Source organism: Spodoptera frugiperda, chromosome 16, assembly GCF_023101765.2.
Source record: "Spodoptera frugiperda isolate SF20-4 chromosome 16, AGI-APGP_CSIRO_Sfru_2.0, whole genome shotgun sequence".
Classification (NCBI taxonomy): domain Eukaryota; kingdom Metazoa; phylum Arthropoda; class Insecta; order Lepidoptera; family Noctuidae; genus Spodoptera; species Spodoptera frugiperda.
This window is the reverse complement of record NC_064227.1, coordinates 8871132-8897142: the sequence shown is the minus strand read 5'-3', so window position 1 is coordinate 8897142 and position 26011 is coordinate 8871132. Positions and strand designations below refer to the sequence as shown.

General features: G+C 47.3%; 1 protein-coding gene across 8 annotated transcripts; it reads left to right on the top strand.

Moving 5' to 3' along the window:
- LOC126911559 (AT-rich interactive domain-containing protein 1A) lies at positions 1–26011 on the top strand. Of its 8 annotated transcripts, none has more exons than XM_050699231.1 (17): positions 385–819; positions 1907–2096; positions 12739–13317; positions 15439–15595; positions 15892–16023; positions 16109–16339; positions 16416–16609; positions 18387–18811; positions 18929–19122; positions 19297–19470; positions 19547–19627; positions 19726–20365; positions 20450–20528; positions 20676–20776; positions 20848–21109; positions 21333–21522; positions 21594–26011. In XM_050699231.1, exons 2-17 carry the CDS (start codon positions 2032–2034, stop codon positions 21714–21716), a joined length of 3627 nt encoding a protein of 1208 aa, XP_050555188.1. In that variant the 5' UTR covers positions 385–819; positions 1907–2031; the 3' UTR covers positions 21717–26011. The 8 variants fall into 8 exon arrangements, with proteins under 8 accessions (XP_050555190.1, XP_050555188.1, XP_050555191.1 ...); XM_050699230.1 differs by lacking the exon at positions 385–819 and adding an exon at positions 844–1023; XM_050699235.1 differs by lacking the exon at positions 385–819 and having other exon boundaries at positions 1158–2096; positions 19726–20160; positions 20224–20365.

Sequence of the window (26011 nt, the reverse complement as noted above, 5' to 3'; positions counted from 1 at the left end):
GCACCTAACCTGCGCTGGACATCGACTCGTCCGTATCTCTAAACTCTGGGAAAATGTATATTGATTTTTCAAAGAAAAGTCAACCGATGTAACAAAACACCATTCGCGGAGTGTTTATACGCGTAGTAAAGTGCCGCGGTCGATGTGCTGTGTCGTCAAGATGATGCGACGGTGTTCGTCGTCGCGTTCCGAGTGAGATCGGAGAGAGTGTTGCGTCGCTCGGCCGTCGGCCCGGAGCCCGGCCGCGGCCAGGGCCTGGGCGCGCCATGGACGCCGGCGCTGCTGACCCGCTGCGAGTGGCCAGGCCGTGAGTATCATGTCTCGTTGCCCGCACCCATCGCTTACAGCGTGCTGTGGACGTTCCGCCCGCGTTCTTACGTCGTGGATTATTTCGGTCCCCGCGAGCCCATCCGAGGTTGCGAAACGGCCCGTCCGCGCTCGTTTCTCGCTCGCGCCGAGCGGACATTCTCTCGCTCGTGCGGTCGCGGCGTCACGGCCTCCGCGTTGCGCCATTTCGAAACGGTCGCATCGTCCGCTCGCGCTAGTGCTGCAAGGCGAGGACACCGCGGCCAGCGCTGATAGCGATCGAGCTGCGAGCGCGGCGACCGAGCGTGACCGCCTCCGCCCGCTCAGCCTCGGTGCCACCCGTATGAATGACTCGGCCAGCCGGGATCGTAAATCAGAATCGTGTTTACAGTTTTTGCGGGGCGCACGAAACCTGTCGCGCCGCCCCCGAGACAAAGGGCGGCGCGAGAGGCGCTCGGCCTCGGCGCGGCTCGACCGTGGCGCTCACCAAACGCCCGAGTGAATTATGGCTAGGTGCATATAACCCGTGTACTACACATACCTAACATACGCGCCTACCTATCTATAGCTATATGCAGCGAAGGCTGCGAGTATGTACCTACCTACTCAAACAAAGCATTTTGCCCACAAATCCATACTGCTAGCCTCGTACGGGCTGCGTTCGCGTTCTTTGTAAAATTTCGTGCGAGTCCGCGACTGGGGTGATGTCATGTGTGTGTATGTCGTCTTAGCTAACATCTGGGCGTTTGTCAATTGTTAATATTAGTGTGCATTTTGAGGTTAGGTTGTGACTGTGTCTCTGAGTGCAGCACTGCTGGTGCAGGCTGTGTGTCTGTGAGTGTGTATTTATCTCTGTGGACATTGATAGTGTGGCATTGTGAGAGCTGGCTGGATGTTGTGTGTTGTCTCAGCTTTAAATGCAGCAATTACAGTTAATGGCTCATTAAACAGTTCCAATTAGTGTTTGATGTGATTGTGATAGTGAGTGTGAGGACATAGCTCAGCATGTGTGCTCAGTGCACCTGGGCAGTAGCGGGCCCGAGCTCAGGTGATGAGCACTAGTGTGTTGGCATTGTGTTCCATGTGTACCTACTCTCAGGTCATTTACCTGCTTAGCAAACTATTAACAAACTGGTAGGAGTGATAAAACTAGAAGGACTACAGGTTTTCAAGTGACTGAGTTACATCATGCTCATGATTGCACACAAAGTTGTTTTATCTCTGCATTCTTTGTTGAACAGCGTTCAAACTGGATAGTTGTATCTGCCAGGCTAGTTTTTAAATTATTTGAATTTGCCTTTAAATTTAATGGTTCCTGTGTCACAGTCACTTTGCATATTTTACACATTTGGAACATGTTTGTTTCCACTCACCTGCAGCCTTAGAATCTATCAGTTTTATGAACAACTTCAACTAGACTGGTTCTCAGCAAGAGTACAATAAGTGTGGCCTTTGTTTATATGCTGATAAACAAATAATGTGCAAGTAATTCATAACTTACAGTGATGTTTATTAGAAGCTTTGATTTATAGATACTGTGAATTAATGTAATGATGTAATAAACATCAATCTGTAGTTCATTTTGATTTACAATTTGTAGCACAGCTGATAAATTAATGGCTGAATGAGGCACATATTGACAATATAAACAAACAGTGGTGGAGTGAGTGACTCTCAGTGTTAATGATGCTCAGACATTCCCCGCGGTGAGTGACTAGTGTAGTGATGCTGTGTCTCAGTGGATATGACTTCATGTCAGACATCCCAGCCAGTGGCGCACCCAGTGCTGGGTAAGTGATGCACTGCTTTGTGTACTCATTACTATAAACATTGTTTACTTTCAGCTTATTTAGCTCACTGTATATTACACAAAAGCTTATCTTTTGTGTTGACATAATATTTTAATATAATTTGAATTTTATTTGCAGATGATTAGCTTAAATACAACATAAACAGTGTAAATCATTGGTACACATAACTTTTCACAAATAATTAACAATATTTATGTTATAGTCAAATTAATGTGTGTTATTGAGGATTAATGGAAGTCACCAATAAATAATTATTTAATGTGGTAGTACTTATGCCTGTGCTCTTATTCAGATACTATATTTATATATCTGTGAAGCACAGCAGGGCATTGTTAGTAACACAAGAATTAATATTTGAAGTGTTGTTGCTAAGTGTTGACTCTGTAGCCACCTAATCTAGTGGAGTATGACACACAAAGTACCTTCCCATATAAATATAGCTTGGTGCACAGTGTACCTACAGCTAGTGGCCGTACAATACATTGGACACTTGTACAGGAGGATGTGATGTTTCACCTCTTGATAACTTGACCTCAAAAATAACATTAAACATGATTTTCCTTCATGAATTCTTACTGTCCTGGGAATATTTCTCTTTACCTTGTATCAATTAAATACATAATTGCTTATTTTATTGTAGTATATCAATCAATATTTGTTTCTCTTGTGTAATATTTAAGTGGGTATTATACCTAATAAAATATAATGTCATTGTTTTTCTATTAATAAATAAATAAATTATATTACCTAGTAATGTAACAATTAAATCAACTATTTAGGTATGTACTTAGGTGTCTTATAATAATGGAATAAAGTTTAATTTTTTCTAATTGTTGTTCTTGTCTCAAAATCTACCATTTATTTTTTTTCTTTTCAACATAATAGATAGTTCTGTCAGTCAGTGAAGTTTCGAGCTTCCTTCAAAGTATGTTTTCCTATAACTAGTCTTTTTGGAAAGAGTGTAGAGCAAGGAACATAACTCTTAGTAGTATTTTATTAAACCTAGAATAAATTATTATAATGTAGTTAGTACTATGTTGTATTACCTGTCCAGTATAATAAGACTTAAGCAAATCATTGATTGCATTGGCCATGCAGTCTTGACATTCAATATATGCATGCTTACAACGGGTAATATAACAGTTGCATATATTTGTTAACAGAAAGTTGTGTTTGTTACAAAGTGTTATGAAGCAGTTAGAGCTAGCTCCTTTGTTTGGGCTAGTTCTAGTGCCTAGTTCTACTATTACATAATACAACTAAGTAAAAGAAAAATGCTTGAAACTTGTAACTTACATAAGTATTGCACAGTTATGAACTCTCACCTGGGTTTGTTCAGCACTGGTCAGTTTCACTCCACGAGACACCACTTGTGTACACCTCACAGAATTATGATGCTACACAGAGTTATATTATATGCGGGATATACAGGAAAGGTTGGACATACACTCAATTGTCTCCCATTCAAATTATAATTGTTTACACCATGTTGCCTTTTATCTGTGAAGCGATATATAGAGGTGCACATTATGACACAATGCTACTGTACAAGGTACACCCATTTTTCACTATTTATGTTTTGTGTCCCATGTAAAACTGTTCATTGAAGAAATGTAAATAAATGTAAGCATTAAAGTTTTAACTGCAATTAGGTGCTTAGTTAAAAACTATAGAAATTGTTTCGTGGAGTAAGTTACTCTTGAAGTAATTTTGGTTTATGTTGTTCATAGAAAACATTATTGTAAGCATTACTTGCCACCCAGTCTCTGTGATGACATTTTCGTTAAGTATAGCCAGTGCTATGCACAACAAAAATACTTTTTGTACAGTATTTGGTACTCACTTGTACCTCTGGTATTGCGAGTCTTCATAGGCGGCGCTAATCACTTACCACTAGGCGATTCGTATGCTTGTTAGCTCCCTGTACGGTAAAATGGAAACATCAATAGGTATTTGGGAATTAGGTAGGAGAGATTCACGCACAAAAGAAACAGAAATACAGTTTGCAACTTCAGTTATTGAACTAACAAGTGTTTCACGTGAGTAGAACTATACCTACAACGTACATGCAAAACATAAATATATGGATATACATTTGTACGCGGCCACAGCTGTGATTGTTAATTAATGTTATTTTGTCAATAAGAAGGCATTGTATTACAGACATTTTGTCATTGCCCTCGTCTAGGTACCTACAACATCGCACCTTGGTTTTATCACATTGGAGATACATAACCAATCCTGAAAGTGTATTGCTAAAAGCGTGTAAACAGCAGTAGACAAAACTGTTGTGAAACTGGTCCCCGTCACCGGGGCATGTAAAAAATCTATTGTATTGCTAAATATAAGTAGATATAGATAGGTATAAAGTAACACGGTTGAAGACTGTCCTCTGGGAAATAATATAATAATTATACAAAAGTCTCAGCGTACATAATATAGTAATTATACTTAATTAGATATATTCAAGATCACAGTTGTGCGCGCGTGATAGCGCTCTGAAGACTGTTGCTACTCGATCATAAACAACGAGCGAGAGGAAGTCCTGAGATAAACTGCCGCGTTATCAGATAAAGCAGAAACAAAATATTAACCAAAACTAGTGTTTGGCCATGTTTACTATTTGCACGAGCGTGAGCGAGCTTATCTTAGCAGGGAGTTAACACACAGACCTCGAACCTCTGCCTTGACCGACATACGTATTGTCCGGGATGTCGTCTACCACCCAAGACAGTGCAAGTAGCCCTATACCAAACTATTTCGCGTTTGGTAGGTACCTATGACAGATGCTGACAAGTTGCACCAAGACATAGTTACCTAGCCTCCTTCAGTTCAATGACTAGAGAACTTCAGTCGGCCTTTGTGGAATGCAGTAATTATGCAATATTATTTCAAACAAGTGATTGAGCTCAGCTATTGTGTGAGAATAACTAGCGATATGTTCCGTGGATGTTCTACCTCTACCTAGGCTCAAGGGCTACAACATGCAACCGTTAATGTGAGTTAAAATTAATCTGAGTAGTTAGCACGCTAAGGTACAAACACAGGACAAAATCCCATGTACAAAGTCGAGTGCCGACCCAGACCACGTCATCTAGTTCTTTAGTTAGAACCACAAAAAGAACAAGTATTACTTTTAGGAGTCACGTAATATAGGAAGCAGGTCTGCTAAGCTTTGCGTTTTACTAAGGAATTGAAAAAAAAAAGACAGGCTATTGTGACGACGGAGCGTGCAACTCGCTACTCAATATTAATGTGAAATTAAACGAATAATTATGTAAATAGCAATTTTGTATAACATTGACATGGCGCTGAAAACATCTGAGCGTAGCGTCAAGGCTGCAAGCAATCATATCGGATGACTTGGGTAGTTAGCCACCGACTTGACAGTGCACGGGTCTGCGAAGAATTCATCGACGTAAAGTATCGCCAATTTATATAAACTTTGTGCTGTATACTATGAATGAGCAAGAAATAGTAACATTTTGGCCGGGTCGACAAAGCGTTTGGAAACTGATACTTGGTCGTACAGAGAGCGACGTCGCTCCCTCCGCGCGCCTCACCCGGCCTGCAACGCAGACGCACTGCCCATTCGGTGCACCTGCGCTTTGTTCGGCTGTCTTTACGGCAGCCACATACACGTAAATGTATATACGTGTGCTATGTAAGCACATAACAACACCAGCCGGTACCACGTCATTTGCTTTGGGCTATTGAGGACTCTAATTTCGCAGGCTATCCTATTTTATCATCAGTGTATGCAATTATTACGTGAATGGCTTGACTGAAATGTCAATTGTTTCAATGCTCCCGATAATGCCGTGTGAAGAACGTCAGCTCAAAGCCCTATCATAAAAAGCTTGACTTAAATATAAAAAGTGAAATCGAAATCTATGCCCACCATTAGGTACTTTAGAGCTGCTGAAATTAGTTTACAAAGTAACAATAACATATAGTTCTCCATTAAATCTTCAAAAAAACATAATTGTACTTAATTATACCGTGAAACATGGATAGTTTTCCACGCGAGAAGAATGCTACGAGCGTGCGTGGAATGTGTGTAACCACATAACCTAAGCAGAGCCTGGCTGCTGCCTGCGAACCACTACAGGCGTCGCTGAAATACCTGAATGTTGTTTCAATGCTCAAATTGGTCCTAGTTAAATATATACCTATAGTAGTCGCCTATTACTGTGAATAAAAATCTACCTCGACCGTGTTTATAATACTTAAGACCGATCACAGCACATTCAATAGTATTTTTTGTTCCGTAACTCTGAAAGAAAGATCACTTCGATGTTCATCCGTCTATTACCAGTTACCTTAGAATGCATGGAGGTATTGAGTTGAAATTACACCATACACTCGGGTCTCTATGGTCCCTTGCAGCTGCGAAAGATTCAAAATGTAGGTAGGTAAGTTAAAGCAAAAAAAAAAAAATGCGGTCGTTTGCCACAAAAGACTCAATACGTATTATGGTGCTTCTCATTGATCGGCAACTACTTATATTGAACTAGTAATTTTCGGGATATGTGCCAATTATTACTCTTAGGCCCTAGTTACTGCCACTTCTAATGAAATCACCAAAAATACTAACTTTGTACTAGAAGTAGTTACTGGGTTCATAGTTATTTTGTCCATAGTTCATGTCATGTGGCATGAATTGCCACAAGTTAAAACAGATTTTATAATGAGTATCAAATGTTTGAAGTTTCTATTTATGACGAAGAATGTGAAAAATAAAAAAAAAAAATCCTTTTACGGACTACGGACCTCTCGTTTGGGAGTTTGACCACAGGTTTGACTCGCCATTTTCAGTATTTGTTGTGTTAGTTGACAGGTTTTTAAATGAGAAAAATGAATAAGAATGTATTTTCGGGAACTGGCAGTTACATACAATTACACCTAGGTTATTAGTTATGCTACGCTTTCCAATTCATCTGTAATCTATAGCTATAATGCATTCCTACAAATCCTTATGTTACTTAACAGTCCTGAATCTAGTTTTTGGAACTAAAACGTAGTGTAAGACTGGCTCGTTCTGGCTATAAGCAATCGGGCTGACACCGTTCAGTTCATCCCATGATGGGTAAAGAGAAAGAAGATGTAACTCGACAGTTAGATGACGCAATTATTGAGCGTCGTAACCTCTGTACTCCGTTGCATCAAATTCAGTAAGTCATGACGTAGCAAACACGTTACGTGATTAATCTGTATAAAAAAATCTCGCGTTGATAGTAACCGCTTGCTATGATTAGCCCATAACCAAGACTTGCTTTACGCAGAGTATGAGTCAAATAATTTGATGAACTGCAATACGTACATGTTGTAACGTGAATACAAGCAGAGGCGGATTAAACCCAGAGAGCGCCCTGGGCAAGAACCTCATAGGCGCTCTTAATTTTTTTGGGCGCCACCGCCTACTATGGGCAGTTGGGGCTCTCTGCAATCTGTGCCCAGTTTGCTGTAGGGACTAGGGATAATACGACTCTGAATACAACGAGTTAAGAACTCGTGACTGTTTTTAATGCACCCACCGCAGATATTATGTATTCGTTGATAATAATTTCTTCTACTTTCTGCCATGAACATAATAATATTTAACTGATGCGACAAATGAATTAAAAACGCTGTTCTTGATTGCGCTCTGTAGCGCGTGTTCATACATACCCTGGCGCGGTTGCCGCTTTTCAAATCCCATTCGCTTTGCTGTGCGAACTTGCCTGTCTCTCAGAGCCCCGTCTCGGAACGCAATTACCTAAGTATTTAAGCGTCTACACGAGGTAGGCAAGGATAGATAAAAAACGCATAATTCCGCAGCGCGCTCTCGACGCAAATTCGTATTAGACATTGGCCTATGACCCAGGGTTGCTAGACGAAAATGCAAATTTAAAACGTTTGCGGCAGCAATTGGCATTGAAAGCAAGAACTAGGAATAGAGGAGAAATGGGGAACTTGCACTAAGCTAGTAGTTTTGCGCAATATTTGGCTGGTTGTTTCTTTTGGCAACTTTTTATTGATTGACAAAACCTGGGATCGTACTACAAGGCGCAGAGCCGTGTCGTGTTCTCAGACAGACGAATACACTTAACAAGTACTCCAGAGGCAAAAACCTGTGACCTCGATCCTTTTTGGGGCGGAAAAATAAATTTGTCTGTTTGTCCAAATGGTATTAGTATACAGTGTAAATGAAAGGGAGCTAGTGCTAAGGCAATTAGATACCTAGGTTTGCAATTGCGCCGCTCGTACATCCTGCACGGGGCTACAGTGAATTAGGGCAGTGTGTGTGACTCCAAGAGTCATGGAAGATAAATGACAATAAGGAAAGACCGCAAGCTACGCACTAATGCCAGCCCTACCCTTGACACTTGACATTACTCTATCAAGCACGATTGTGCCAAACACGCTCAACTCACTTATAAAAACTTTTTCCGTTGTGAACGGAAACCGTACAGTCGCGCAAATTTATTCGTCCGTACTCGGATCTCGTGGGCAGGCGTCTGTCTACCTACGTGCTGTAGTACGGCCGACTTGAAGACTTGTTACTTCGGCCACCTGATGTACTGTATATGTATATGAAACGTATACTTACCGCCAACTACAAGTGTTTATAACTTGCTAATGAGCTCAAAACGAGTTTTTGAAGCAAAACTAAGCGGAGCTTGGCAATCTGTCTCCTTAGCTTACTGCAGTCCAAAGGTCCAAGGCTGGTTACGGAACACACCGCTCTCGGTTAAAAAAGCATCATCGTCCCTGTGACGTTTAATTACTTAGATATCAAATAATTTTATGATATCAAGAAAAGTTTGTCAATCTCACCAAACAAAGTAATATAGCAAAAAAAAATAAGAATACATTTCGAAAAATAGTCGATATAACTAAATGAACTAAATACATCTTTTAGAGTAAAATAATAATTTGTACTGAAGCCAATTTACTAACTATAGTTTGTTTGTCTGTTTATCATCATCATACTTACGTCTATCATTACAGGTTTAACCTAATACGATAGTGAAGTTGTAATGTAAGAGGAGCATTACCGCACGTATTGTAGCTGGTACCAAGCTATCGAAACATAGCAGGAGCTCAGCTGTAGCTGTAGGCTGTAGCATTGTTCGGTACAAAGTGTTGGCCACGCATGCCTCGTTGACAAGCTCTAATTTATAAGTAAGGAGGGACAGGACAGCGTTTATCGCATACAATATTCAGTAGCAAGGTATAAAGATACTGAGTACTTAATAAGTGTGTGCCGTCAGATCGGGCGACCGCCATCGATCCGAACCATAGCAACGGCAGCGTCGAAACAAGACACATTGCCTCTCCCAGCCTGCTCGCCTGCTCGCTGTACTACATACTACATAGCTACCCACTTAGTTACTTACATAACTACTCTTTGCAAAAACTCATTTATGAAACGCAGTATCGTTTCGAATACTTGCTTAATTAACTATTCAGAGATAGGTACGTGTACGTACCGTATGCTCTTTCCTTTTGTTGCCAACCCGACGTTTTGAATTTGTTTAATCCGATAAGTGTTCGCTTAGGTGTGCGATCGTGGGATCATTTGTATATCGGCAGCTGGGTTCGAGGTTCGAGTTGTTAAACTCTTTCATTTTTAAACAGTATTCGGTGTCTATAGCTGTACTACAGTACAGTAGAATTGATGAAATGCATAAAATATGCTAGCAAATGATGTTGAGACGTCCTCACGTGGCGGCAGCGAATCGATGGAACCCAGGGGGCTAGGCTTGTATATCGCGTCCGGCCGCAGAGCTCACTCCCACACTCCCAGTTGTGTGCGGGCTGTGAGCACATAGCGCTGTACGCTGTACATACATACGTAGGTAGCTGTGTATAGTGTCGGTTGGCGTGACGCGGCCGGGTTCGTTTTTACGGGCGGCCGGTCACCTCCCAGTGCGTCTCCCTGTCACTTGTAGGACGAAACCTTTTCATAGCATCGCCCGACTCCACTCAATGACATCCACGCATCCGCCCGAGCTCGCACTCCGGCCACTAATTCGTGGTGGACTCCTGAGCTGAGCCTGCTTCGTATTTGCTCGGCAAACACATCGCTTGTGTGCGTTCTTAGGTAACGACGAATATCATTTTGTGCCGAGAGGCTAACTTCGGACATGTGCATACGAATTCTTGATGAACTAAAGAGGTTAACGGTACTTAGGCATAACGTTAACTTGACTTTACAGCAACGTTCAGAAAAATACTTAATACTGTGGAATCTATGTGAACGACTCGGTCGGCCTGTGTACAAGTACATGAGCGCGGTACAATAGAGCGCGCAGCAGTATAGCACACATAAATATGTATTCGTTATATCTACAGGAGGAAGTGTCCTCCCTCGGTGACGGTGACGTGTCGCGCGGACGACACAACTGCGTTGCAATTTAATTGTACACCATTTCTACTTCTAAATACCTACACCGTTTTCAAAGCGGGTCAATAAGAGTTTGGAAACGAAGCTCAACTACACCTAGTCCCTCATTTGCACTGTGTGATAACCAGCCGTAGTTGAGCTGCTAGCAACGAGCGTCGAGATAAAGAGCTCGTTCGTCAAGCGCCGACGCCTCGGTAGGAAATATATCCATAGTATGTATAGATGTAGTGTACTCGGCTCGTACATAGGTCGTAGCTGTACGTAGTATAAGTAATGTTGTAGGAGAGCACTGCACGCCTTTCGAGTTATCAGAACGCGCGGCATGTGGCTTAATCATCGAGTCAATATCTGCCGCGTTATCTGCACAGAAGTGGGTCGTTGACTGCGTCGCCTGGTCTCCCGGGCTGCAGCGCTGCCCGCGGCCGCGGCCGACACGTACTGCCTCCACTATTGGAACGCTGCGCCGAGGTTCACACGTTACACGGCGCATTGTGTCTTGACCTTGTAGGTCACAGCACATTGAAGTAAACAAATTTAAAACCTAAATGAAGTATTTTTCAGATGTCTATATTTCATACAACTAAGAGGAAACTGGAAATTGTAATGGAATGGCGAAACACTAACATCTGCTTACCTAAGCTTGTTGAAACACGGGTTGGTGGCCAACACGTGAGATATTCACACTTACAACTGCGAAGGTTACTTTGCTTTACTATCTCATGACATTCGGTCGTGGTCACTATTCGTTAAAAGCGTAGATCACCTAATTTGTTAACCATTTTTATATTGATAGTTAATATGCCCAGTGTTCGTGTTATGGGTAACAGACATTGATGGTGATCCCATCCTATAGAGATGGAGAGAACTAAGGCGGTAGGGATCTTCAGAGTTGTGAACTTGCTCACTGGTAAGTAGTGTGCGATGTGCCACGAGCCCGTCTGCTGGGCCGGGATCACGGCGGGCTGCCATCGCGCCGAGGTATTCGAAGCGCTCCTGCCTCGTCTCTCGCGTAACATGTATAAATACATTACCGACGCACCCCACCTGCCGCCACATTCTCAGATTCCACCCCTCTGCCGACACTGACAACCTAACAACCGCAATCACATTTTATACGTGTACGTATAAGTAAAGGAGGCACGTCTGTTTTGTTTATACCCGTGTGCAGTGCACGCTACACGCTACAGCTGTTGATATCGCCATAAATATACTTTTAATAACATGATTATACAATGAATTAGCTTTAACATTTCAATAATCAATTCATTTTAGTAAATAGCGGTCATAAATAGTAACGTAGCGCAATACTAACATCGGCTACTATATGTTTACTACATCAATTCCAATAATAAGTAAGTAGCGAGCTGGTAATAATTCAAGAGAACACTTTTATGAATGGAGCTCGCAGCGAGTGCGCCGGTTATGTTTATTACATGTGGCATAATGTCCGCCGCGACATGATCAGCTGATCTCAATATTCCAGTGGGCTTTGTGAATCACTCGCGAGACTTTATACTGACTGTAGTTGCACAGAGTCGCGACCGTCGCGAGCGTGCACGGGGCTGGGGCCTGGCAGGAATTTGCGTGAGAGTGATGTGAAAAATGTGCGTGACGAAAGACGTTAGGCCGCCGCTGCGCTGGCCGGCACGGCGCTCGTACATTTATCAAAGGAACGATGATCCGTCGCCACAAATCAGCTGAACAGCCAGCACGGCCGCCTGCTTGATGCTTTACTACGATATAATAATACAGTGTGTTTTGTTTGAGTCCCTCATACCTATCCAACCTTCCATGCGCCCTACTGCGTTGGATGGACTTAAGTGTGTCTAGACAAAGTCAGGTACCTAAGTTATGAATGGTATGAATGAGTATCAGAGCCCTTTGTTGTATGAATGAAATCTTGCAGATTGTATTTAATAACAATTGCTGCATAGTAGTAGGGTATCGGATTCGGTTTCGAGGTCAAGCAAAAGAATGTTATTTGGAAGAGTTGTTCGATTATAGGAATTTTCGTTAAATAATATAAATTGATATTTATTATGAAATATGTATTTGTTATTGAGTGATTACTGACTATAATTCAACATTTTATTTTTTCTGCAATATGCGAAAGTTTTTTTTCTTAACCATTATAGTAAGCAATGCATCAATCTGACTGGTTGATCGAACAAGCATATTTGTTTCTAGAAGTAGGTGGATTGAAGGTAACGGGTAACTGTTGTGTTTCAGGGAGGAGGGCGAAGAGAAGCCGAAGCCGACAGAGAACCAAGACGACGGGTACGAGACGAGTAACAGCGGCGAGGCGGCGCGTCGCAAGCCCTCCAGCGCTGAGGGCTCGCCGGCGCCGCCTGCCGAACCCTCGCCCCCGCCAGACCCGCCCTACGAGCCGCTCATGCGGCACTACGAGCCCGAGCCGGAGCCCTACCGGCACTTCGAGCCGCCCGCGCCGCCTCCCCCGCAGCCCGAGCCGCAGTACCAGCACTTCCCCTTCCCCAAGTATGGCGGAGACCCGTACGCGTTCAAGCGCGAGCCCGAGGTGCCGTACGACATGAGCCAGCACCACCAGTACGCGGCGGCGGGCAAGCGCGACGAGGACATGTACAACGGCATCAAGCGCGAGTGCGAGGACCCGTACTCGTTCGTGGAGGAGGAGGCCATGTGTGCCATGCTGGCGCAGCCGCAGCACCACGCCGTGCCGCCGCACCTGCAGCACCACGACCACCACGCGCACATGATGCACCCGCAGCAGATGATGCTCAACCAGCCCAAGAAGCGCGGCCGCAAGAAAAAGATCAAGGACGAGAACGGGTCAGTACTTGTATCTGTTCGCCGTAGCCGCTCTGTTCCTAGCACCAACCACTACTTTGTTCCCTGTACTGAAGTCACAGGTAGTGGCTGCCGGAGGAGACAGCGCCGTAGTATAGGTGTAGCAGCGCGCAGCGGTCGTAGCGTGGGGGCGCATGGCGGTGCAGCATGGTGACACAATTAGTGCGCGCGGCCGCTGACCCCGCCCGAATTAGCGATCCGCGCGCGTCCTACTTCCACAGCGGCGGAACCCGCGGTTGCGACCCACGCCTGAGCCCACCATGATACACACTAATTCATAGCTAGCCTAGTTTATGTACAGTATGTATGGTTACACATATTCGGGGTTCCCATGCAAATGCGCTATTGACAATTACACTCTGCTAAAACTTTGATAACGTCGCGAGTAGCCTCTGATAACATTCGAAAAAAAAAAAGCCCGGAGCAGGCCGGCGTGTTAGTTTCTTTGAAGGCAGTACCGCTAGTTCATCGCAAAAATAATACAAACATATCATCTTCGTTAATTCTGTGTAAAATTAGTGCCGCGGCTGAATGAGGCCACAACTGCTATCAAATAGATTTTTATAGCTCAAAATGAAACTAGCTGTGCAAATGACAAGTAAGTCGTGCGCACGCATCTTGAAATGTTGATGTGAAGCGCGCGGCCGGCGGGGGGCCGGTACCGGCGGCGTCGGCACCGCGCGGTAATTAGCGGCGTGTTGTGTTGTGGAGCTGCGCGGGCAGGACACGGAGCCGCGCGCGTGCGCGCACGCCGCGATGTGTTTACGTCGCGGGGGTATTTCGGTACCGGAACCGATGCCGCACTATCGCTAGCCAAAAATCCGAGCGAAATAATCAGATCAAGGTAGAATCGTTGAAACGGAAAGCTGACGAATCTCGCTTTCTATCCGAATTTATTTGTTTAGGGGCGCGGGCCGAGCAACCGATTGTTCACGGAGATACCGCGTCATTGATTCGATATGAAACAATATCACATCAGTAGCCATCACCTCGGAGTCGGAAGTAGTGCAGTAACGTTATGTACACTCGACTAAATAGCAGCTGTACGCTGGAAAAATCCGTTCCAATAGCCGATAGCAAAAGGGGGCCACGCCACTGCAGCAAAGCTCCTAGAAAGTAAAATACGATAGAAAAACGAAAGAAAAACATGAATGGGCCAGACAGTGAGGCAATACTTTCACGGCACAATATAATGTAAATGTGTCGCGCTGTTGTTGCACTCCGTTGTGCGCACAATGGTGTGTTGTCCGCGGCGCGGTGCTGCCCGCTGCAGCTACTGTTTACATCTAGCCACGGCCTCTACCAGTCACGAGGAGTTAATTACTTAATTAGTTAATCATTAAAGCACTGCACGTGACGTTATTCTATATGACAGAACATGTCGGTGTTCACCGTCCCCAGTAGTGGTTATGAGTCCTATCGAAATGTAGACGAACCTGGTGATCAATCCCATGCATTTAAGCCTAAGAATTTTGAAATCGAAAATCCCAGTAATAGTTTTGTACCAGCTGGTGGTGACAATTGCACTGGTTTCCAGTACTCAGGGAACAGGACATTCGTTATTCTAAAGAGTATTGAAATATAAAATATGCTGTTGTTTTCCGGAAACACGGTATTAGCAATAACATTATTATTTTACTTGCGTCTCACTGTAGAATGGGTCGTTAAATTTTTCGAGGTAAAAGGAAAATTACCTTCCTTAATCTACCGCTAATCACCAGCAGGCAACCTGCCGCTACATAGTCGCAGTCAATAAATAATATGGAAGTCATTGTTATTTAATGTTGCTACAATCTCATGGTGGTCCTCGTCGGAGGAGCCCTCAGCTCTTGGTACACTTACGTTACTTACCAGTGACCATAATATCTCAGTGAAATGATATTTTTATCTATGGAACTGAATGATCGTCATTTGAATTATAATCCCTGCCTAACATTGCAAGCCCGCCTAGCGGAGTCAACTTCATGTGGTGAGTGGCAACTCTTACAACTTGTCTCACACGTCAATATGTTGAACATGAAAGATTAATTAATGAATTTGTGATATTGTGTCGCGGCGAGTGTGGTGGCGAGTAGTGACGGACGTTGTGTGCTTGTGTGGCAGCATGGAGCTGAAGGCGGAGCCCGGCATGGAGGGCGCGCTGGTGCCGCGGCCCGTCAAGGAGCGCAAGAAGCACGACCGGTTCAACGGCATGAGCGAGGAGGAGGTCTCGCGCCGCACTCTGCCGGACCACCTCGCGGAGAACCTCGACATCATCATTGTGAGTATGATCGCCGTTTACATCTCTCGTATCTTAGTAGTTTAGTAGAGCGCTATTTTGTCTTGCAAACATTACTTAGACTTACTGCCCTTTACGACTAGACAAAATATTGTGATCTAACGGATCTAATCCTCAATAACTAGTAGATTTGTGACGATACGATTGAATGTGGAAAGTCAATGAGAACAAAAATCATGCATGTATTTATTCTAACAATATAATATATGGTGCCACATTAGTTAGTAGAATATACTAGCGTAATGAGCATAATATCTACAAATGCGTGTGTATGACAGATCGGCATCAACCCGGGACTGTTCGCGGCGTACAAGGGACACCACTACGCGGGCCCCGGGAACCACTTCTGGAAGTGTCTGTACCTGTCCGGCCTCACGCGGGAACAAATGAGCGCCGACGAAGACTACAAGGTTAGTACCGACGTACCAACGACCGGAGTACCCGCACTCTGCCGGAGCGAGCAGTGGCCACTGCGACGTATACACTGTGTTGCAGCTGCTGAACTTTGGCATCGGCTTCACGAACATGGTGGCGCGGCCGACGAAGGGCAGCGCGGACCTCACGCGGCGCGAGATCAAGGAGGGCTCCGCCATCCTGCTGGAGAAGCTGCAGACGTTCCGGCCCAAGGTGGCGGTCTTCAACGGCAAGCTCATCTACGAGGTGTTCTCCGGGAAGAAGGACTTCTGCTTCGGCAAGCAGCCCGACACCATCGCCGGGACTAACACCGTGAGTGACCTAGTAGTGAGGCGGCGGCCCGGCGGCGACGCTGCGGGGCCGCCGCGTGACCGCTGGCTTGTCGCAGTACATGTGGGTGATGCCGTCGTCGTCGGCGCGCTGCGCGCAGCTGCCGCGCGCGGCCGACAAGGTGCCGTTCTACGCGGCGCTGAAGAAGTTCCGCGACTACCTCAACGGCCTGGTGGCGCACGTGGACGAGGCCGAGCTCGTGTTCCCCGACAACACCAGCCGCCGGCCGCAGGAGGAGATGGAGATCCGACGGTATGTCCCCCCCACTCCCCCACTTACCGCGGCGCTAGTTCGGACGCCGGCTCTCTGCGTGTGTTCGTCCATATGTGATCCGCTTCTGTCCGAGTCACTTATCCTCGCTCGCAAACTGCAGAGCTACGGTAATGTATTTACCTTGAATCATGTTCTCTTCTCTTTGCTGCTCTTCATCATGATATTGATGCCAATGGGTGTAACATACATTATGTGGAAGTTTGCTTCTGTTTCTTTCATATGCTTTACTTCTCATTGTTTTGCTTTCTTAACTCTATCAGGTAAGCCTGCAAACTCTGTATCTTATAAAATGAGAGGACACGAGCTGTCACTCTGCCCGACGCGACATTTGTCGTTGAAAGCTGTTTAAGTGATATTGCAGTGGCTACTCACGCGGAGACATCAGGGCACATGCTTTGTTGCAATATATTGATGCACTCGTGTCTTACTAGATTACTAGAGTCCAATATGAACGGCAAGCGAGCTAGTTGACTAGTTAGGAACAATTCCGTAAGAAAACCGTTCGAAATAGAATTATTCTTACGAAGTACCCTTTCTTCTTGAAAAAGTTGTCCAGTTGTCCAGTCCAGTGTAGTGTATCTTTGTGTTATTCGAGCGCTAGCGTATGTTCGTCTGGTATAGTGAAACTAGATTCGCTTTTTTGTCGATATCGTCGTCACAAAGTAGCGAAAGTTTGATTGTTTACTTCTTTGTCGGTAGCCTCAAGTCGACCGCCGTGATAATTCTTCTACTGTTTATTGGTATAATATCATTCTATTGATACTTTGGTTTCTAGGAAGTCAGGCACGCGTCGTTAACGTTTTTCTCAGTTTTCATTAATAAAATACAACATAGATAGTATTCAGGTAGTACGACAAAAAATTGTCTGTGCGCTGCATTCATCTTGTTCTTCGTGGATACTGTTTGTATCCAGATCCCTCTGTTCTGTGGGGTGCAGGGTGTTTGTGTGTGCTCGTACGTACATGTTTGATATCGTCACGTCCGCCATAGTGAGTGTCCGCCATCGCCTCAACAATGTAATCAATTTGTCACCAAACTGGATCAAACGTGTGTCTGTTGTTGTCCTACTGTGCTTCGTTTACTATGAGTTGATGATATAGTACCGTCTAGTGATACATGTGCGCTGTAGCGCTGACGTACCGGCAGCAGTAGACGTCCCGTAGTACAATGTGCAGCTGAGTGAGTCAGTATGCGCGTCCCTTTGTTACTGACCTGTAGCTGTCGCCACCTCTCGATTGTTACAAGATGTGTAGTTTGTACTCATTGAACTTAGCCCATTTATTTCAAATTCTTCGATTGTTTCAGCCAAGCCAGCAGGTAATATAACTCGCTGCCAAAGCATAACTTTTGATAGATTTACGTAGAGAGATCGACCGGTAGACGTTTAGACACGACACGCGTAACGTGCGAGGCGAGTCTAGCTGTACGAGCCACAGTGGTAACTAGGCAGGATGGGAGGCGGGGAACTATTGGCGCCCCGCGCGCGTCCGCTACGCCCTGTCGTAGTGCGCCGCCGCCGCGCTGCTGTCTGCTGGCGCTGGCATATTACTGACCGTATAGGCCGAGCCTGGTCTGATTCTAACCTTTCGTAACTGCTCGTAATTTATTCTGACATCAAGTTTTGTGACAAATGTATTCACAATACAGCGTCAGGCCACCGCCGTAGACAGTAGCGCGGAGGCGAGGGTAGGACGTAGGGCCGTAGGGCAGTAGAGTAAGGCACGACAGACGTCGCAGTGAGCGCGCCACGTTGCAGACTGACGATGGAGCCGGAGCCGGGGGACACCATCATCCTGGAGGACGGGACCGAGGTGCCGCTGAAGAAGAAGCGAGGCCGGCCCAAGAAGGTGAAGCTGGAGAACGGCGAGGTGGCGCCCGCCGCGCCCCGCCAGCCGCGCGCCCCGCGCCCCCCGCCCTCGCTGGAGCCGCACGACCAGCCGCCCAAGAAGAAGCGCGGCCGGCCCAAGAAGATCCGGCCCGACGACCAGCAGTTCCTGCTGCAGCACCCCGCGCCGCCGCTGCAGGCGCTGCACTCGCACGACGCGCCCTACATGGCGGCCGGCGACTTCCCCGCGCAGCTCCCGTCGCCGGGCCTGCTGTACCCGCACCAGCACCACCAGCACCACCAGCAGCTCGCGCCCGACTCCAACAACTACTTCCAGCAACAGCCGCCCAACTCAGGTCTGTACCTCTCCCGTTACTGACACCGCTACAGTCTTAATATTGGTTCTTTGTGTAAATATTCGGAATATTGTGAGCTATGAACGGTGTCCTGACCAAATGTTGCCCCCTTGACAGAGGGCGGTCTGGGCGGCATGGAGTCGTCCGGGCTGGACGTGAGCGGCGGCGGCGGCGGCATGCTGGGCGGCATGGCGCGCGGGTACGGGTCGCCGGGCGGGTACGCGGCGTCCCCGCGCGGCGTGTACGCCAGCCCGCGCTCGCAGGGCTACTCGCCCAGCCCCGCGCGCCCCGCCGGCACGCCGCAACCACAGGTACGCCGCGCTACCACTCTTACTTCTTTTCACTTTAACTCTAGTAAGGGTTTCCCGATGACTTTGAAATTATATTATATTGTTTCTCCTTCGAATTCTATTTATTTATGATTAACATTCCAAACCTGTAATATACATAGAATTCTAAAGCATGAACATGTGCACGGTCCGCAGGAGTCTGGCGTGATGCACGGGTTCCCCGCGAGCCCCGCGTTCTCGGCGGTGTCCCCGCCGCGCGCGGGGTCTGGCGGCGGGTACTCGTCCCCCGCGGCGCGCGCCGCGCCCTTCTCCGCGCGCTCCCCGCTGTACGCGCACAGCCCCGCGCCCTACGCGCACCAACAGGCACAGGTACGCACTGCCCACTACTACAGCTCGCAGCTAGCGGCCCATGTGACGCATTTAGTAACACGCTGTCCCCCCGCAGAGCCCGGCCCCGCAGGCGCGGTTCTCGCAGTCCCCGCACCCGCACCACCCGCACCCCTACTCACACTCGCCCGCGCCACAGGTCAGTACCGACTACGTGTACATTTTTGTTTCATCAAATGACTAATTTAGGACTACGAAATAATAATATATTTTATTCTATGTAACATGTGTGTTCAGTCGCAGGGTCGTCCGTTCTCGCGGTCGCCGGCGCCGGTGGGCGGGGTGGGCGGAGTGGGAGGGGTGGGCACGACCCCGTTCCCGCAGGCGTCCCCCGCGGGCGCGCTGCACAGCTACACGCCCAGCCCGGCGCACACGCCGTACTCGCAGCACTCGTCGCCCGCGCCCTCGCGCACCCCCACCTACACCGAGTCGCACCACTACCCGGCCGGGGGCGCGGGGGGCGCGGGCGGCGCGGGCCCGGCCGGCTTCGGCGGCGAGCTGTCGCACGAGATCGGCGCCGCCATCTCGTCGCCGGCGCCCGTGTCGCCCGGCATGGCGGCGCTCGACTTCGAGCCGCCGCGCGACGAGCCCGAGCGCGACCACAGCCCCATGGGCAGCACCGACATGCACCCCGGGTCCAACTCCAACTCGTCGCTGTCCGACTACAACAAGGTGAGTGGCGCGGTGGGCGGCGGGAGCCCCGCGCCGCCGCGCTACAGCGCCGTGTGCCCGCAGGCGTCGGCGGGCAGCGACATGTCGCCGGCCGGCGCCGGCTTCGCCGGCCTCTACGACGACTCGCGCCTGCAGTACGCGCATCTGCAGCACACGCACAGCCCCGCGCCCGACAAGCAGGACCACTACTACCGCCAGGACCAGGGTACGTACCGCTCCCCCCGCTCCCCCCGCCCCGTCCCCCACTGCTACCCCCCCGCACTAACCAGCCTCGTGTGCTGCTGTACAGGTGGAGGCGTCGGAGACAGCCCGCGGTTAGACCAGTTACATCAGCATCCTTCGTCCATGTATCCCAGTAATTACAATAGGTAAGGGGACAAATTAAATAATCACTTCTTAGTTTCATACACTTTGTTCTGATTTGTGAAAAAGTATCGAAACTTAACTGAAATAATGTAACATGACTACCAGTATAGCAACGTGAGACCATTACCATTCGTACTGTACGTGTCCAGGTCGAGTCCCCCGGGCGGTGAGGGTGCGTTCTCCCCGCTGGGCGCGGCCTTCCGCCCCCCCTCGCACCCCCACCCCGCGCACACGCCGCACGACGCGCCAGGTGACTATACTATACACTGATCGAAGGTTTAACAAATGCATATATTGTTACTGATAATAATGTCATGTCAGGTTCTCCAGGCGAGTACGCGGGCGCGGTGAAGCCAAAGGCGCAGGACGTGGCGTCCAAGTCGCTGTCGGGGCTGGAGTCGCTGGTGGACCAGATCCCCAGCATCGCCGAGGGGCCCGGCGGCGCGGGCGCGGGCGGTGCGGGCCCCGCGGCCCCGGCGCCCCCGGACCAGGCCCCGGCCGCCGTGGCCGCGCTGCCCGACTACGCGCCCGCGCTGTACCCGCCCTACGGCGCCTACGGCGGGGCTGCCTACGGGAACAACGGGTTAGTTTACTCCTTACGTCTCTCTTCAAATCGACACTGACAGACACAATTAATGTCACTTCAATTTAGAAATAATGACACTGACTTTTGTACGACGAAGGTTATACCTTCATTATAGCAACTATGACCAAATATAACCAATGCATCAAATGCATTGAGCCTCGTTTTTATCGTGATCGTGAAGTTGCGACTGTAGGGTGAGCAGTACGAATGAATGTTCCAGGTACGGCGGTCCGTTCGTGGGCTACGGCGGCGGGTGGGGCACGGCCGTGATGCGGCCCACGCCCGGGTACCTGTCGGAGTGGCAGTACGGGTACCCGGCGGGGGTGGCGGGCGTGGCGGCGGGGTACGCGCCCTACAACGCGCCCTACTACAACGGGTACGCCGGGCCGCCGCCCGCGCACCACCAGCAGGTGGGTGTCGAGTACCCGAGGGTCCATGGCCCGGTATGACAGGTTGTGTATAACCCGTGGGTCGGTTGCAGGCGCACTACCTGTCGGCGCCGCCGCTGATCGACCTGCACAAGAACGGCGAGCACTCGGGCGGCGTGCCGGCCGTGCCGTCCGTGCCGTCCGTGCCGTCCGTCGGCTTCGGCGGCTTCTGTTAGTGTACATAGACTATCTCACTGCGGGGAACGAGTACTTCCTAGAGTAAGTAGTAAATTGGACTGAGTATCGAGGCGAGGGAAATGTTTTGTAAAGCAATCGTTAGTGATGTAATTTAATCTTTTTCAACTGAGGAGCTTAATTTGTAGGATTTATTTGTAAATATTGTATGTATTTTTATTTCGGTCCATCACATGTTACTTTACCGATCGCTAGTTGATGACAGTGCCGTTGTGTTGGTTCTGTTGGTCGTCGTTTAGTTTAGTAGGGCACGTCTGTGATGTGACTGGGAGGCGGGGGCGTGCGACAATATCGTACTTAATGTATTCGGAATGTCTGTGATCTTTAGTGATGTCTAACTAATAATTATGGCCATCGTTATTGCCATACTGAAAAGTAACTAGTGTTCGGAATTAGCGGCCGCGTGCTCGTAATACGAAGTCTTGCCAATGATGTGTTTCGCGTTCTAGTCACTTACTAATTCGTGTCGGCTAGTCAAATTGATGTCATGTACCCTCGCCGCACTCTCTCGCTCCCAACCGATTGCTCCAACAAATATTGTATCTAAGTCACAACAACGGCCTATGAGATAAATAATGTATACCTTTATTTAGATTTTAATTTACTCTATTTATAATTCAAGTTTAGCATTTGATAACTATATTTTTATAGTCGCAGGAGGCGGCCATTTATTGTAAGCGGTCATTGACCTTTACCAGTGCACAATGGGGGCGCGGGGAGGGGTGCCCCGGACGCCGTGCATTTTACATAACGTTACCCGAACAGTTACATTAGCTTCGGATCGCTAGTGAATAGCATAATTTTACATAATGTTGTAACTTATATTTTATTACGCGCGCCCCGTGGCCGGTGGGGCCGGCCCGGTCCGCGGTAGGATTACTTTAACGTTAACGCGATGCATAATGTCTACTAGGTGCTGATGGGTTCGATGGTTTCCTTACGTGACGCGAGTACTTGCGTCCGAGTCTTATACTATGTTGTTGAAGTTTTACTTTGTTTCTCGGTGTATTTGGTATCGGGTCGTGTAGAGAGTAGGTGTAGGCCCTACAAGTCCCGCCACAGTCCGCGGGGCCGCAGGCGAGTCGTCCGTGCACTGTACATACGAGGGGAGGGTACGTCGGGAAGTAAACAATCTTGTACAAAATTTTAAATTAGTAAAACTCTTTCCTTTGCACAAAATGATAAAGTGTTAAATATAAGCTAAAAACGAAATAACATACGTAACAAAGACATATACGTTAATGATAGGTTTACTCGGAAGAATTTATATGATAGTTAGTGGATGGATAGTTGGACAGTCACCGGAGGCAGTCTCGTGGAGTCCCGCGACAGCGCGGCTCGACATGTGACGTCACTATGCACATGATCTCCATTATGTTCTGGTCTGGCTTAGGTTAGGTTACGTACGACCTCGTACACCACCACTATTGCAATGCGTTTTTTTATATTATTATTTTTCGTATTTCAAAAGGGGAAACATGATTATTTAAAAATGAAATCAACAGGGTATTTAAGATTGCTTAAGATATATTATTTTACATATATTTATTGTGACTTATGGGCGATGCGCGGTTGCGGCGCATCGCGTTAGTGTAACTGATGTTTGTTTCGTTGTGTCGGCGCGCCGCGCGGGGAACTGTTCACAATAACAACGCCTTGTACATAATGAGTGCTTTATTACGCTTTTTTGATATTATTATATTTTTATTTAAAAAATAATTATTACAATAACACTATTTCTATATTTTTGCTTTTATTTTGTACATTAACGATCATGTATGTGATTGGGAGGTTCTGTTAGCGCCCCGTGCCGGGTACCGTGGACACTAATGCGGGGCGCACGTCCCGGCATTACTGGCGCGGCCCCCGGCGGGGCGGGTGCGGCGGCGCCGCGGCGGGCGCCCGCGGTGGCGCGACGTTAGCGCACAGCTCGCGGCGCCGAGCTGTGCTCCAACGCGACTGACACTCGGATACGATCTGTGATCTGTTTAAGCGATAATCTAGTACTTAAATCAGTTTTTATAAATCTCATTTTTTCACAATCGCTAGTACTCGGTATAGATTTTATCTAAACGTCGCCAGTCGTGGCGCCTCCGCTGTGAACGAAATAAAGGCCTACACTCGCTGCCACCAGTGGCGGCCGCCGGCGGACCGGCGCGGGCCGGTACTAGACAGTGGCTCGGCCGAGGGCTGGTCCGCCGGCCTGCGCGCCACTTGTATTTCTAAGTTTTCTTGTCTCGAATAAGACTTATCGGCCAATATTCCTTCCTGCAACAGAGTGCAATGTCGGGAGATACATGTTCTGTCTCGTAATCATTATCTGTATTGTTATTATTATATTTTCATTTACATTGTAGTTGTCGTGTATTATAGTGTCGTTAAGGGCCGCTTGCACTTAACCGTTCGGCTGACACGAGTGACTTTCGACTTTCCTATCAGGTGCATAAAGATTAGATTTGTACGATAGCATAGAGGCGAGCGGTGAGGTCGGTCGTGCTGGACTAAACTGTAGCTTAATATAATAAGTCTCTATCAACGAGTTAGTGTTAGTGTTGTACCAGCGCGGCGGCGCGGCGGGCCGGCCCGGGCGCGGCCTGCCTGCATGGCCTGCCTGCCCGGGCGCGGCCTGCCTGCATGGACTGCCTGCCCGGGCGCGGCCTGCCTGCATGGCCTGCCTGCCCGGGCACGCGCGGACTGCCCGGGCCGGCCCGCGGCGCCGCGCTCGCTGCCTCTTATCTGAGTAGTGGTTAGGGTTGACCAGTGTATGCATTGAGTCGCTCAACTATTTGTACAATATGTATATTTTTGTAAAATTCACTCTAACTCGAGGCAATATTTTAAAATTTATCTACATATAATATTAAAAATTAGTACAATTCATTGTTATACAGTAACGTGTTTCCTTGGGTTCGCTCAGCACGTACTGTAGCATCCTGCCAGTGGGCGCCTATAGTTGCACGACTCACGAGCTCGCACTGCCGTCGCCTGGGTAGTAGGTTCGCGCCCCGGCGCCGCTTGGTTGTGAATAGAATCGCTTACCCACTCCGTCTGCTGTCGTCGCGTTCATCCGTTGCTTCACTCAGTATTGTCGTGCCAAAACATACGTAAATGCAGGAGTAACAAAGCAATATCGTAACTAGATAGTCTCGAACGAAAGCAATAATATCTGGGCGAGTGGACACTGCACTTGACTCTGTACTTCGCCTCTGTATCGAAATATATTTTGGAACGTCTCGTCACTTGCAGTAGTTTGGTACAAATAGCATTTATCGTTGGTGGCACAGCCCCCGCAGCACCCACCGCCAGCTGAATGAACTTTATTTATTTGGTATCAGTGAGGTCGGTCGCGTATTGCGGCCGCTCGTGGCTGCTGCGGGGGCTCGGCTCCGGCCAGAAGGCGGAGGTCTTATCCTAGCTCAATTTTATTAATTATTATATTATACTTGCTTGTTATTCATCGTTGAAATATAGTTATTTTGAACCTTGGCTGCCTCGTGGCTCCATTTTACTAAACCGTTGAAAATTATAAGTACATAGAAATAAATGTTATCGCATATCATAGTGGTCTCGTAATCCCAGTGTGAAGACAGCCAAGGGTTTGTTCCAGAAGCCTGCATTACTCAAACAACTCGCATTTGATTACGGTGCTTGTTTATCATAGTCGTGCGAGCGAGGCGGCGCGCCCGACGTTTGGTTGCACTCGTTTCGTCAATTATTTACTGTGAGAGGCGCGCGCCGCCTCGCCTCGCATTATAAAGTACAATTTACCTTAACCTGTGTCGTATGACGTATATTGACGAATGTTTCCAGTATCGTGACTGTTGAGCGATGTCGCATGTTCACATCTGATCGTGATTGGTTCGTGTGTCCGTTTATAATATTTACGCTAGCGGTAACACTAAAGTTGATATGTTTGTACAGTTTTTAACGATAAAACTACTTCTCGTAGTGACTAAGCAAGAAATATTTTTAGTATATTAAGATCTAATCGAATTACATGATAGTGTAACATAATAAATATTCGAGGTGGATTTTTCAAAATTTCGTTAAACTTTGTATGGTCCTTCGGAATATTTGGTTCAATTGCATTATGGATAACTCTCATCTGAAACTGACTCCGTGGAATGTAATTAGAGTTTAAACTGGAAGAATTTTAAATATTGAAATACAACATTTAATAAATAAGTAATGTATTATAAATAGTTTTAAGGTAAAAAGTTATTATTAACATTGTATGGAAAAATTGTGACAAAAATTATAGTCATTTGTAATATTA

What these genes read in the sequence shown, in the direction of transcription:
- LOC126911559 (XM_050699231.1), top strand. Translation starts at nt 2,032, where the DNA reads ATGCTGTGTCTCAGTGGATATGACTTCATGTCAGACATCCCAGCCAGT. An exon ending in AGAACCTCGACATCATCATT is followed by an intron (nt 15,596 to 15,891) that starts GTGAGTATGATC and finishes TGTGTATGACAG; the next exon opens with ATCGGCATCAACCCGGGACT. An exon ending in TATCCCAGTAATTACAATAG is followed by an intron (nt 20,529 to 20,675) that starts GTAAGGGGACAA and finishes GTACGTGTCCAG; the next exon opens with GTCGAGTCCCCCGGGCGGTG.